General features: G+C 44.7%; 1 protein-coding gene across 1 annotated transcript; it reads right to left on the bottom strand.

Annotated features, from left to right (window-relative positions):
* Positions 1–315: 315 nt before the first annotated feature.
* Positions 316–4,952, bottom strand: SLC52A3 (solute carrier family 52 member 3). The gene is made up of 3 exons (XM_044661530.1): positions 3,913–4,952; positions 1,226–1,349; positions 316–1,002 (listed from the first exon to the last, which is right to left on the bottom strand). Exons 1-3 carry the CDS (start codon positions 4,950–4,952, stop codon positions 790–792), a joined length of 1,377 nt encoding a protein of 458 aa, XP_044517465.1. The 3' UTR covers positions 316–789.
* Positions 4,953–12,229: the final 7,277 nt, after the last annotated feature.

Below are 12,229 nucleotides of genomic sequence, written 5' to 3'. Positions count from 1 at the left end.
CCAGGAAATGTCTGAGGTCAAATTTGAACCCAGAACCTTCTCTCTCCAGACCTAGTGCTCTATACACTGCTCCACTGCCTCACTGTCCCACTTAGCTTCTTTTAAAACTACTGATTTAAAACTCCAATGGGAAGTCTTTCCCAGTAAACTCAGTTATTAGCACTCTCTTCTTATTCCAATTATTATGTTTGCTTTGCTATTTACAAATTGGATTCCTCATTAGAACATAAACTTGAGGTATGTGAGGATTTTTTTAAAAGCGTTTCCTCTTTGTATCAACAGCGTTGAGCACATAGAAGGCATTTAATAGATAATTGTTGTATTGAGTAAGATAGAAAACTGATTTTATTGATCTCAGAAACGAATGCGTGAACTCATTTGAAGTACAAAAGCAAGGAAATGTGCTGTAGTGGATAGGAAGTCAGCCTCAGAAAGACCCGAGTTCAAGTCTTGCCTCTGTCACACACTGGCTGTGTGATCCTGGACAAATTACTTAATCTGTCAGGGCTCTAAACAACTAGCCTACTTTCCCCCCCAAGGCACCCAAATGCCAATAACACTGGCTTCCCGAAACACTGACCAAGGTGCTGACTGCTGTGACTCTCAGAGATGGGAGGGGAGTTTTCCCCGATGGCTCAATTCTGGGGGCTTTAACACTGCTTGGGGGGGGGGGGGGGCGTTAGGGAGAGGATCGTCTGAGGGAAACTCGAGATGAGGTCATGGTTGTGTCGCCAAGGCTTTAGCTCTGGCCCAGTAAAATTCAGTCCAGAAAAGTTGTCCCGGGCATGCTCAGCTGGGACACTGCTGGCTGTTTCCATCCGCAGACTTAAAAAGGTGGATCACGTTGACTAGAGGAAACATGAGTAGTGCCCCAAACGCCGAGCCCAGCTGTTCCGCTGCACCGCACCACACGAGGGCGCTGTGGCTCAGGTTGCGCAGGTGCACCCCAGTCATCACCTTCACGTAGCTCAGGGTTCCGGTGAAAAGCACCCAAGAGATAACCTGAAGGCACAAAGGGAGACACAAGCCAACGAGCTGATTTGCCAGTGTCGTTGGAGCCCCAGTAGTAAGCTATTTTCCCTTCAGCACCAATGGGAGGCCACCCAAGATGCCAACCCCAGAACCAAACGGATGGTCTGATCCTTACTCCAGTCTAGAAGGAACAGAGGCAGAGGAGGGGAGAAGACGGAAGGATGGAAGGAGAGAGAGGGGCAGAAGTACTCACGATGATGGCTTCTCCCCAGCGGGAGCCCTTCAACAGAGGGCAGGGACTTAGGACGGCCATAGCCATGTTGTAGGCTCCGAAACCGGTGCCCACCAGTGTGATGACCCCCAACCACGAGACCGACCTAGAGAGGGAAGCAGAAGGTTCTGATGGGAACAAGTGTCCCTGGATAAGAATTTTCACTATCTGGAGTGTAGATTTCACTTCATTCCCATGTCCACACTTCTAAAGTACACTTTTTTTTTTTTTTAAACCCTTATCTTCCATCTTAGAATCAATACTGTGTATGGTTCCAACACAGAAGAGCGGTAAGGGCTAGGCAATGGGAGTTAAGTGACTTGCCCAGGATCACACAGCTGGGAAGTGTCTGAGGTCACATTTGAACCCAGGATCTCCCCATTCCAGGCCTGGCTCTCTATCCACTGAGCAACCCAGCTGCCTTTAGTAAATTTCTAAGAGGAAGGCTTTACCTGACTCAAATATGATCATCTTCCAGCAGCCTTGGAAGAATGTGATAAGCCTGGGGACTGAGAGAGGCTATCACTGTCTGACCTATTTAGCCTATGTCCCCTTGGGGAAGTCCATTCTCCTTTTTGAGCTTCAGTTCCCTTATCTATAACATGGAAGTTTTTGACTGGGCTACCTTCCAACACTGACATAGTTGACAGAGAGCTACCTTTCAACCCAGTGAGACTCCTTTCATGCCCTGCCTCTAACATACTGATTTGTGGGGCCTTTGGCAAGTTCATTAACCTCCCAGGGCACTAGGCAGTTACTTCAGACTCTTAACAGAAGATGCCAAACTGCATTCCTAAAGGGAGCTTCCTCCTCAGAAGTTTCTTACACAAATCAAATGACAGGTCCAGCCCCTATCCATATCTACTTTTTTTTTAAACTCATACCTACTGTCTTAGAATCAATATTGTGTATTGGTTCCAAAGCAGAAGAACAGTAGGAACTAGGCAATAGGAGTCCCACAGGGTTCCACAGCTGGGAATTGTCTGAGTTCAGATTTGAACCCAAGACCTCCCATCTCTAGGCATGGCTCCCAATCCACCGGACCACCTAGATACCTCCTCCTTATCTACTTTCTAAGACCCTTCTAAGCTTTGATTTTCTGTGACATTCATTTGGATTTGTTTATATTGTAAATTGTAAATATTTTTAAGCTTTTTCCTGCTTGTGAATACTGTCTCAGTCAAGAACTTGTAATGTCTTGGAGGGAAGGGACAGTGCTTTCCATGTTTTTTCTCTCCCAGGCTCATAACCCCTAATTTAGGGCTCTGCACTTAAGGGAAATTCACCTTATGTGATAGACACAGGCCTGTGAGTTCAGGAAGAGCTTTTGGTATTCTACTTTTTAAGGTATTCTCTTCTGCCCTTCCTGGACACAAGGTGGGAGGTGACACTCAATTGGGATCTAGCACCCAAACAAGCACAGTAGTGAAACTCATCCAGGACCTCTCTCTCTACTTTTAGCCATCAATCCAGCTCCCACCCAAAGGTGGGTGAATCAAAAAAAGATAACAGTAAAAGTGCTTTAAAAGAATCAAGTCTTATATGGTTGGGTGGAACTAGTGTAAGGTGACTCAAATTGTAACTTGCATTACAAACTAAGACATTTAGACCTAGTCCTGCCCCAGGGAACCTTTGTTCTAGAATGGACCACCTTAGAATACTGAATATTTGAGATGTATAGGCCTTAAAAATCAGTGGAAACAGAGTTCACTGATTCCAGAGCCCAAAGGACTCAGGTTTAAATCTATTTCTTGACCTTTTGTTCTTCTTCATCTAGAACGTTCAGCTTCCTTCCAAGCTCAGTTCTGGCTTTATCCACTCAAGAAAACTTTCCCTTCAGGTCCTTTTGATTGTCCTTTAATCCTTTGTTTTCTTCCTCTTCATTTTATCTTATTTCTACTTATCTATTTACATGTTATAAACCTAGTTTATTACTTATAAAAAGATTAAAAGTCAATATTAAACTGGGTAATTTATTTAACTACCCTGCGCCTCAGTTTCCTTATCTGTAAAGTGAGAGGTTGGACTAGATCAATGGTTTTTAATGATAATTGTATCATAGACTTCTTTGATAGTCTGGTGAAGCTCATAAATCCTTTCTCAGAATGTTTTTAAATACATACACTTAAAAAACAAAACAAAACAAGTTCACAGCTCCCAGGTCTAGAAACCCTGGACTAGATAGATTCTGAGATCCTGTCCAGGTGTAGATCCATTTTTTTTTTTAATAACCCTTACCTTCCATCTTGGAATCAATACTATGTATTGGCTCCAAGGCAGAAGAGTGGTAAAGGCTAGGCAATGGGGGTTAAGTGACTTGCCCAGGGTCACACAGCTGGGAAGTGTCTGAGACCAGACTTGAACCCAGGACCTTCTATCTATAGGCCTGGCTCTCATTCCACTGAGCTACCCAGCTGCCCCCTAGATCCATTTTTTAATTATTCAGTCTGGAGAGATAAGAAATTTAGGCTACAAGGGGATATGATTTGCCCAGGTTAATGACAGAGCTAGAATTAGACCCAGAGGCCTTTATTTCCTGTCCTAGTCCTCCATCATTCTATCTCTCAGTGGGGCTGCTTCTTGGTTACTCTCTCCTTTCCTTTTCCCTAACTCTTGCTTATCCCATTGCCCACCCTTCCAATGGAGAGATCATTCAGGGAGACACCCACCTATTGGACAGGCACATAGCCAGGATGCCAGCTAAGGGGTTGGCCATGGCACTAAGAGCTGCAGACAGGTGGTAGGCCATGGAACCATAGGACATGCAGGAGTAAGTCTGAACAGAAGGGAGGATTCCATTGGTGAGGGCATTCACAAAGACCACCAGTATATAGATGAAGGCTAATTGGGCCTGTGGCCAGACAGGGGTCTTCTTCTCCTCAGGCAGGACCACTGATGCACAGCTGTCTCGGTTGCTGCTGGCAGTTGAGGTTTCCTGGAGCTGGAAGGATCTGAGAGTCACCTGGCTGACCAGGAGGTCCTCAGTAGAGAGCTCCCACTGCTTAGGGAGTCGAGTCAGGCCAAAGAAGGCAGCCAGGCAGCTGGCCATCATGATTGACAGCAGAATAAAGAACACAAAAGGGGAGAAATTGGCTGGCAGGTAACAGGACTCTAGCTGAGTGTTCAGAGTAATGTTCTGTGCCCGAAGCAAGAAGGATGCTTGAGTGATGTTCGGCAGCTCATTGGTTAGAGAGTCATTGGTGATCTGGGCACAGGTGTTGAGCCCTGAGCCTTGAGCCAGAGCTACCAGAGCAGGGAGGAGACCACTCAGCCCTTCCCCAACAAAGAAGGTAGTGAGGTACTGGGCTGGCAGACGGGCCATGAAGGGCAGGAAAGTGACAGAGGAGGTACAGTCCACCAGGGCCAGGAAGAAGGTGAGGACCAGGAAGGCTGTGCTATGGGGAACTCCTGCCACCACTGAAGTCTTCTCCCACAGGAAAGAGAAGAGGAGGCAGGCTGTTGTGCCCAGGGCTAACACAGCAAAGATGACCGGGACCTCAGGGATGCAGCCAGGCCGGAATCGGTGGAACAGGGTGATGCAGAGTGGCCCCACATTGGCTAGCTGGATGATGATCGTGAGGTAGGAGGGTAGGTACCAACCCTCAGGTAGTTGTGTCACCAGCAGAGGTAATTCTACCCATAGCCCATTGATGGCCACCCAGGAGCCAGAGCCAAAGATGCAGACCAGTAGGTGGGTGAGCAGAGACATGGAGTCTCTTTCCCTGGGCTTCCAGAATTGTCTAGGGAGTCACCTATTAAAGGGAAGAGGAAGTTGTTTAATTTGATGAATTTACTCATAGTGCTTTTTGTACCTTGTGCCCATGTTGTAGCATCTAATCTCAAGGGGGAATATTATGTCATTGCCATAAATTCTCCCCTTCCTTTCTCTCCCTTCCTCTGTTTCCCCACAAAACTTATTGAGAGCAGATGAAAAGTTGTAAACAGCATAGAAAAATATATGCCAGAGCTGGGTAGGAGCATATAAACACAAAATGTTACAGCTGAAACCACTTAGAAAAATCCTTCTGTTTTATTCAGAAGAGAAACTGAGGCTTATGGGAAGAAACTGGAAGATGGGACAGGAGATAGATATGGCCAGGAAGCCTAATGATGGATTACAAAAATGAGCTCTAACCCTGAGGGGCTGTGGGAAGTAGGAGGAGTGTGGGCAAGTGGAAATAAGAAAGAATATGATGAGATGGGAAGCAGGAGGAGGGCAGCTTCAAAATTAACAAACATCTGGTGGCCATGTGGGATTGAAGCAACCATTTGGGTGTATTTGGGTGAGGAGGTGTTGTAGGAGGGGAGAAAAGAAGTGACCAGTGGTGCCTTTTGGCTTGAAGTAGAGGCTTGAAGAAAGAGACAGAAGAGAGAAAGAACAAAAGAATGAGTGAGAAAGGGTGAGAGAGACAGGAGAAAATCAGAGTGGAAGAAGGGAGCAGCAAGAGAACAACTAAGGAAGAGAGATAAAGAGATCAGTGAAGGGAGCCAGTAAAAAGGAAAGAGAACCAAGGGTTGGGTGGTGGATTTGGGGGTGAAATGGAGAGGATTTGTGACTAGTGGAACTAGCAACTCATTAATCTGTGGCTTTTCCCCCACCTCTAGACAGAAGATCCCCCTTCCTTCCCACTGGTCCTCCCCCACCACATCCCACTTTCTCCACAAGCCCCTTCCACGGCCCCTTGGCCTCCTTCTTGGACCAGCCAGAACTGTAAGAGGAGGCACTGGCCTTGGAGATGACAGAAACTACTATATCTGCAGCAAATAATACTTTTCTAAGCACTTGTCCAATCCTTGTTGGGTCTCACAGCCAGGAAGGGGGCAAGGCAAGAATTAAACTAATTTTATATTTTTATTCAGGACTTGCGTCTTGGGGTGGGAACTCCCTCCACCATAGTAGATAAGCAACTCATCAGTAACTGTCTTAGAAAGACTTTTCCTGGTGCATTGAGAAGTTAAGTGGCATTCTTGTGGTCACATCGTGTATGTGAACATAGGCTTGCCTGGGACCCATTATGGGATGCCATGTGGTATGCTGTATCTTTTTTTTTAATTTTTAAAATATTTTTCCATGTTTCCATGATTCATTTTCTTTTCCTCCCCTCTTTCCTCCCCTCTCCCAGAGCTGACAGCAATTCTACTGGGTTGTACAAATGTTATCACTTGTGGCATGCCATATCTTATACCCCAACTTCACAGAGAAGGAATCAGAAACAAGGAGGAAGGTCCTCTGCATCGTGGGTGGGCGAACCTTGTTTGACAGGGGTGGAGCTGATGGGCATGTGTTTGGCTCTAGGGAACCAGAATTATCAGTTGGGACTGTCATAATAAATAAATAAAAGAATGTCAGGGCATCGAGGTAGTGTGGTAAGTGCATAAAGTGCTAGGCCTGGATGTGGGAAGTCTTGGGTTCAAATCTGGACTCAGACACTTACCTAGCTGTGTGACCCTGGGCAAGTCACTTAACCCCATTTGCTTAGCTCTTGCCTTTCTGTCTTAAGAGTTGTTAACTGAGACAGAAAGTAAGGATTTAAAGGGAAAAAAATTGTATCCCTAGCACTTAGCCAGTGCCTGGCACATAGTAGCTGCTTAATAAATGTTTATTGGATTGGATTGAGAGTTGTGAGAACCTTGGTTTTTAATCATTCAGCTTCTTTCCCCACAGCAGTTTACCTTGACCCTGCTGAAACTCTTCAGGAGAGGGCTGAGGGCGTGAGCTAACTGACTCCTTCCTAAGGATGGGTGCCTGCTCTATATCCAAGTGGTCAGCTTTGTCTTGGGAAGCCTCCAGACAACCCCTCAGTTCTTTAGTAGAACATGCCCAGGGATTGTGGTGGGAAATACCAAAGGGTTGCAAGGACTGGGGTCAGGGAGAAGTAATAGCTCTTAGTTCTTCCACTCCTGGTTTTGGAGAAACTTAGAAATTTAAAGAAGCCTATTAAATCTTCTGAATCTTGATTGGGTTTCTTTCTTTCTTTTCTTTCTTTCTTTCTTTCTTTCTTTCTTTCTTTCTTTCTTTCTTTCTTTCTTTCTTTCTTCCTTTCTTTCTTTTCTTTCTTTCTTTTACCAATACTGTGTATTGGCTCCAAGGCAGAAGAGTGGTAAGGGTAGGCAATGGGGGTCAAGTGACTTGCCCAGGGTCATACACCTGGGAAGTGTCTGAGGCCCAATTTGAACCTAGGACCTCCCATCTCTAGGCCTGGCTCTTAATCCACTGAGCTACCCAGCTGCCCCCACCATTGGGTTTCTTTACTACATTTTAATTGCATTGGGAATACTGTTAGTGGTAGTAGGAAGAGAGGTTACATGTCTCCAGGAAGTGCTAAGTTAACCTGTCTCATAGTTATTTCACTACTCCGAAATTTGGCTGTGAGATAAAATGATTTCGCATAACCTGAAGAGCTGAGATTTTAAGCACCTATTAAGACAGATAAAGAATAAGGTATTGGATTTGTTATCAGGTTCAAATTCTGCCTCAGGAAGTAGTTTTGTGACCCTGGGTAAATCACTTAACCTCTCTGTGTCTCAGTTTTCTCCATCTATAAATAAGAGGAGATGGATTTGATAACTTTTACATTCCTCCCAGCTCTGAATATATGAACCATCCATAGTGGAACAGGGCCAAGTAGTATCCCAGATTTTGTAAGAGGGGAAAATGGGAATTACTCTGGCCCAGACCAGAGGCCAGAACCAGGTAGGGATTTAGAGGCCCCAGCAGAGGGGGCACAGAGGTTAACTAAACAAGACTTCTAGCCACAAGGCCTCCTCCAAGAAGAGAGGCCTCCTTGAGGCTAGAGCCTCCAGAAACACCAAGGGAAGAGAAAGAGAGTCAGCCCAACTTACCCACGTGACAATTCAAAGGGAAGCAGCCTGAGGTCTCACCAGAGATCCTTCAACACCAAGTTCATAGCTCCAACTCCTCCATAGGAAGTTACTATCATATTTAAAAGATAGCATCTTTCTTCACTTCCTGCATCCACCTCCAATTTCAAGTGGACAAATGACAGCCTCAACTCTGTTTTGGACTACCCAGGGGGCAGTTCACTTTTTTTTTTATTTGTTACTTACTATCATGTGTGGGTCACAGACCTCCCCCTCCCCACTTAATTCTAGATTGGGTGGGGTGACATTATTTCTGGTGGCTAGAGTCTGAACAAATGAATGATGATAAGCTAATTCCATTTACACAATTTAGAACAGGAAGGGTCTTCCCTTCTACCCAAATAACGTGATTAGGAGCTAAAAGAGACCTTAAAGATTCTCTGCTCTAATGCCTTTATTTTACCCAGAAAGCAGTCTAATAAGTTACAGAGCCAGAATTCGAATCTGAGTCTTCTGATCTGACCTTCCTACTGTACCTGTCATTCCTTATTCTTTCCAATAAAGTCATAGAATTGAAAAATAAACCTTCCCACCCTCCAAAGGGCATTGGGGAACAGATGACAGGTGGGCAGGTACCCAGCCACCCTTCCTCCAACCCCCCTCCCCACCAGAGAACAAAGGGATCTCTCTGCACATCAGATATTATAAATTAGGCAAACATTGACACTGAACATAATCCTGGGGTGAGGTTCAGAGTTGTTTTAATTGCTTGAGCCCTTCTCATGAGTCAGAACTGGATGGGTTAGTTTTCCTGCTTTTCAAGAGGACTTCCTGTAAAAATGGGAATTTTCTTTAGACTACTCCTTGGTTCTTTTGCTGCCTCTCCTGGCACCATTCCTAGGGGAAGTGCTCAGTTTCAAAACCCCATGGGCTCATGGGATTTAGAGCTCAAAGGACTTTAGAGTTTTTTAACTACAAACCTCTCATTTGACAGAAGAAGAAACTGAGGCCCCATGAGGAAGATCTTGCCTAAGGTCACATGGAGCTGAGACTTAAAGCCTGTGATACCAAGGCCAACACTCTTTCCTTGGGTCCTTCAGATCCTCTTCAGCCTGAAACCCAACTGTGTTGGTTCCTGCTTTTTAATTACAACCCAGGTTTTCATGTTAGGTGATATGATTATGGCAGAATATTTGAGAACAGAAAGTTCTGGCCAATATCATCTCTTCCAGTCTTCATTCTAATCAGGCTGTCTTCTTCTATTCATTGTACCATTCTCTGTGCTCCCTCACATCTTTTCTCCATCTTCCCTGAGGTACCATCCCATCTCCAACCCAGACCAGGTAGATCTAAATCCTATCTTTCCTGTAAAAGCCCATTTCCTCCAAATGTTTGTTTGTTAAAGCTGAGGTACTTCTGAGTCTAGGGCTAGGAATCAGGAGAACTGAGTTTAAGTTTCCATTTCTACATTTCCTGGGTGATCATGGGCCAGTCCCTGGGTGATCAACTGCTCTGGCCCTCAGTTATTCCATTTGTCAAATTAGAATATTAACATATTTCTTCTTCTTAAAAAAAATACCCTCAAACCCCCTTACCTTCCATCTTAGATCAATACTATGTTTTGGTTCCAAGGCAAAAAAGTGAGTAAGGGTTTGGCAATTGGGATTAAGTTACTTGCCCCATGGTCACACAGCTAGGAAGTGTCTGCCACCTAGCTTTTCCATTGGTCTTTTTTTAATAACAGATATTCTTTTTTATTTTTTTTAAACCCTTAACTTCTGTGTATTGGCTCCTTGGTGGAAGAGTGGTAAGGGTGGGCAATGGGGGTCAAGTGACTTGCCCAGGGTCACACAGCTGGGAAGTGTCTGAGGCCGGATTTGAACCTAGGACCTCCCATCTCTAGGCCTGACTCTCAATCCAATGAGCTACCCAGCTGCCCCCCCCCCCATATTCTATTTTCAAGTGCCCCTTCCCATTGCCACAGTCTTTATCCTTTTCTGAGACCCTTTTGTACATTGACATTCCATATTCTAAGATCCCTTCTAGCTAAAAAACTATGAACCTAAGCTCCTACTAATCATAGCCCACTCTAACCACCCATCCTTATATCCTATTACTTCTCGTTAAGGCCTTACATTTTAGTCAGATCCCACACAACAGACTCATTCTGTCCTTGATCATGTAATCACAATGTTCTCCATAACTTGGACTGCCAAATCTCCACTTCTACCTATTCCAGTGCTTCCTCTCCAAACCTGGCCATCCTTCAAAGTCAGAATCTGGTGTTGTCAGAGAATCTTCCTGAAATGATTATAGAGTCTAAAAATATCAGGAAGAAGAGATATGGACCAGTAAGGGAAAGTGATTTCCCAAGATCACATAAGTTAGCAGCACAACTGGGACCATTCCTCAACCCTGCCATTTTATGATCTTGTGGGACCTTGTGTGAGACATTTAATCTTCCTCAGCCCCAGTTTCTCCTGTAAGATGAAAAGGTTGGATTAGCTCTGCCTGCTCAAGCTCCTTCCAGCTCTACATCTATGGTCTTTTGAGCCCAAGGACAGGGATTCTCAAGTCCACAGTTATCACTCCTTTTTGTTAACTGTTTTGGTACTTACAGTCTGTACCATGAAATCAGATATTCAGGCACATGCTGTCTTCAATGGCTCAATTGTTTTTGTGCATAAACTTTGTCTCCTTTGTCAAATTGTAGCCAAGAGTTTGTCAAATTATAACATTCACAGTGGAATGCATGTCTAATCCCTGGGTATACTCCTTGGCCTCATAATTATTGGGGTATACTAAAATGTGCCCTGGTTCTGTAAATAGAAGACCTGGTTTCAAATCCTGTTACTCATACTCACTACCTGCAGGAATTCAGACATATCAGTCCAACTGTCTGAGCTTTGGTTTCCTCTTCATTAAGTTAGGATGTTTTACTAGACGCCTTTGGGGTCTCTTTCTGTTTATGGGGTCTCTTCCTCCATATATCTCTGCCATCTAATGAGCCCTGGTGGGAATTTATGCAAGTTGGCAGAATCAGACAGCCAGAATGAAGAACATCATATATTAGAAATGGAAGGGAGAAAAGAGAAAGATCCTGAAATGGGTATGACCTGACTAAAGTGGAAGGTCCTAATCAGAAGGAACGAGTGCATTTAGATGGCTAGATTGAGGCATGATTAGAAATTCAGACTGCTTGAGCTGAGAGAGACCTCAGAACATAAAGAATACGGGCTCAACCTCTGATTTACAGAATAGGTAACTGAGGCAGAAAGAAGTGACTTGATCAAAGTCACGTAGCCTTTAAGTAGAAGAGTCCTGAGTCCAAAGCTAGGTCTCTTCATTAGTGCAAAGTACCTGTGATGCTTTATACTTTATAGAACCCTTGACAGAAGTTGCATCATTGCAACTTCCCCGTTATAAGGAAGGAAGGTTGGACTATTATCCTCATTCTACAGAGTCAGACTGGGAAAAGGGAATTAATCTGCTCCCTATCACATAGCTAGTAAATAGCAGGGAAGAGAATCAATCCCAGGTCCTCCAAACCCAAATCCCACCATGCCAGAGCTGCTTCACCCAGTTATAGGGGAAGAAATTAATGAGAAGGGATGATGCCAGGATGAGATGAGGGAGGAGAAGCAAGATCCCTAAGGCTCCTTAAGGCAAGAGAAGAGCAAAATTCTTCAAGTCATTCTCCTTTCTCAGGCAAGGCTGCTTTCTAAATCCTCCAGAAGGACTTCCCAGTGATATCCCAAAGGAGACTCCCAGAGCCTCATCCAAAGGCTCCTAATAAATGCCTGTTGATCTATCATTAGACATGATTGGGAATAGGCTTCTGCAAAAACTATGGCACAGACTTCTTCAATCCTGTCAGTTTGGCTTTTTTGTTTGTTTTTTAAATTAAAACCCTTACCTTCCGTCTTAGAGTCAATGCTATGTATTGGCTCCAAGGCAGAAGAGTGGTAAGGATAAGCAATGGGGGTCAAGTGACTTGCCCAGGGTCACACAGCTGGGAAGTGTCTGAGGCCAGATTTGAACCTAGGACCTCCTGTCTCTAGGCCTGGCTCTCAATCCACTGAGCTACCCAGCTGCCCCACTGTCAGTTTAGTTTTCCCATGACACTGGTGCTCTTTGTCTTGGTCAGTACCATCAGTCAGTTAA

Source organism: Gracilinanus agilis, chromosome 2 (genome assembly GCF_016433145.1).
Source record: "Gracilinanus agilis isolate LMUSP501 chromosome 2, AgileGrace, whole genome shotgun sequence".
NCBI lineage: Eukaryota > Metazoa > Chordata > Mammalia > Didelphimorphia > Didelphidae > Gracilinanus > Gracilinanus agilis.
The sequence above is the reverse complement of the archived record's forward strand: the minus strand, read 5'-3'. Positions and strand labels throughout refer to the sequence as shown.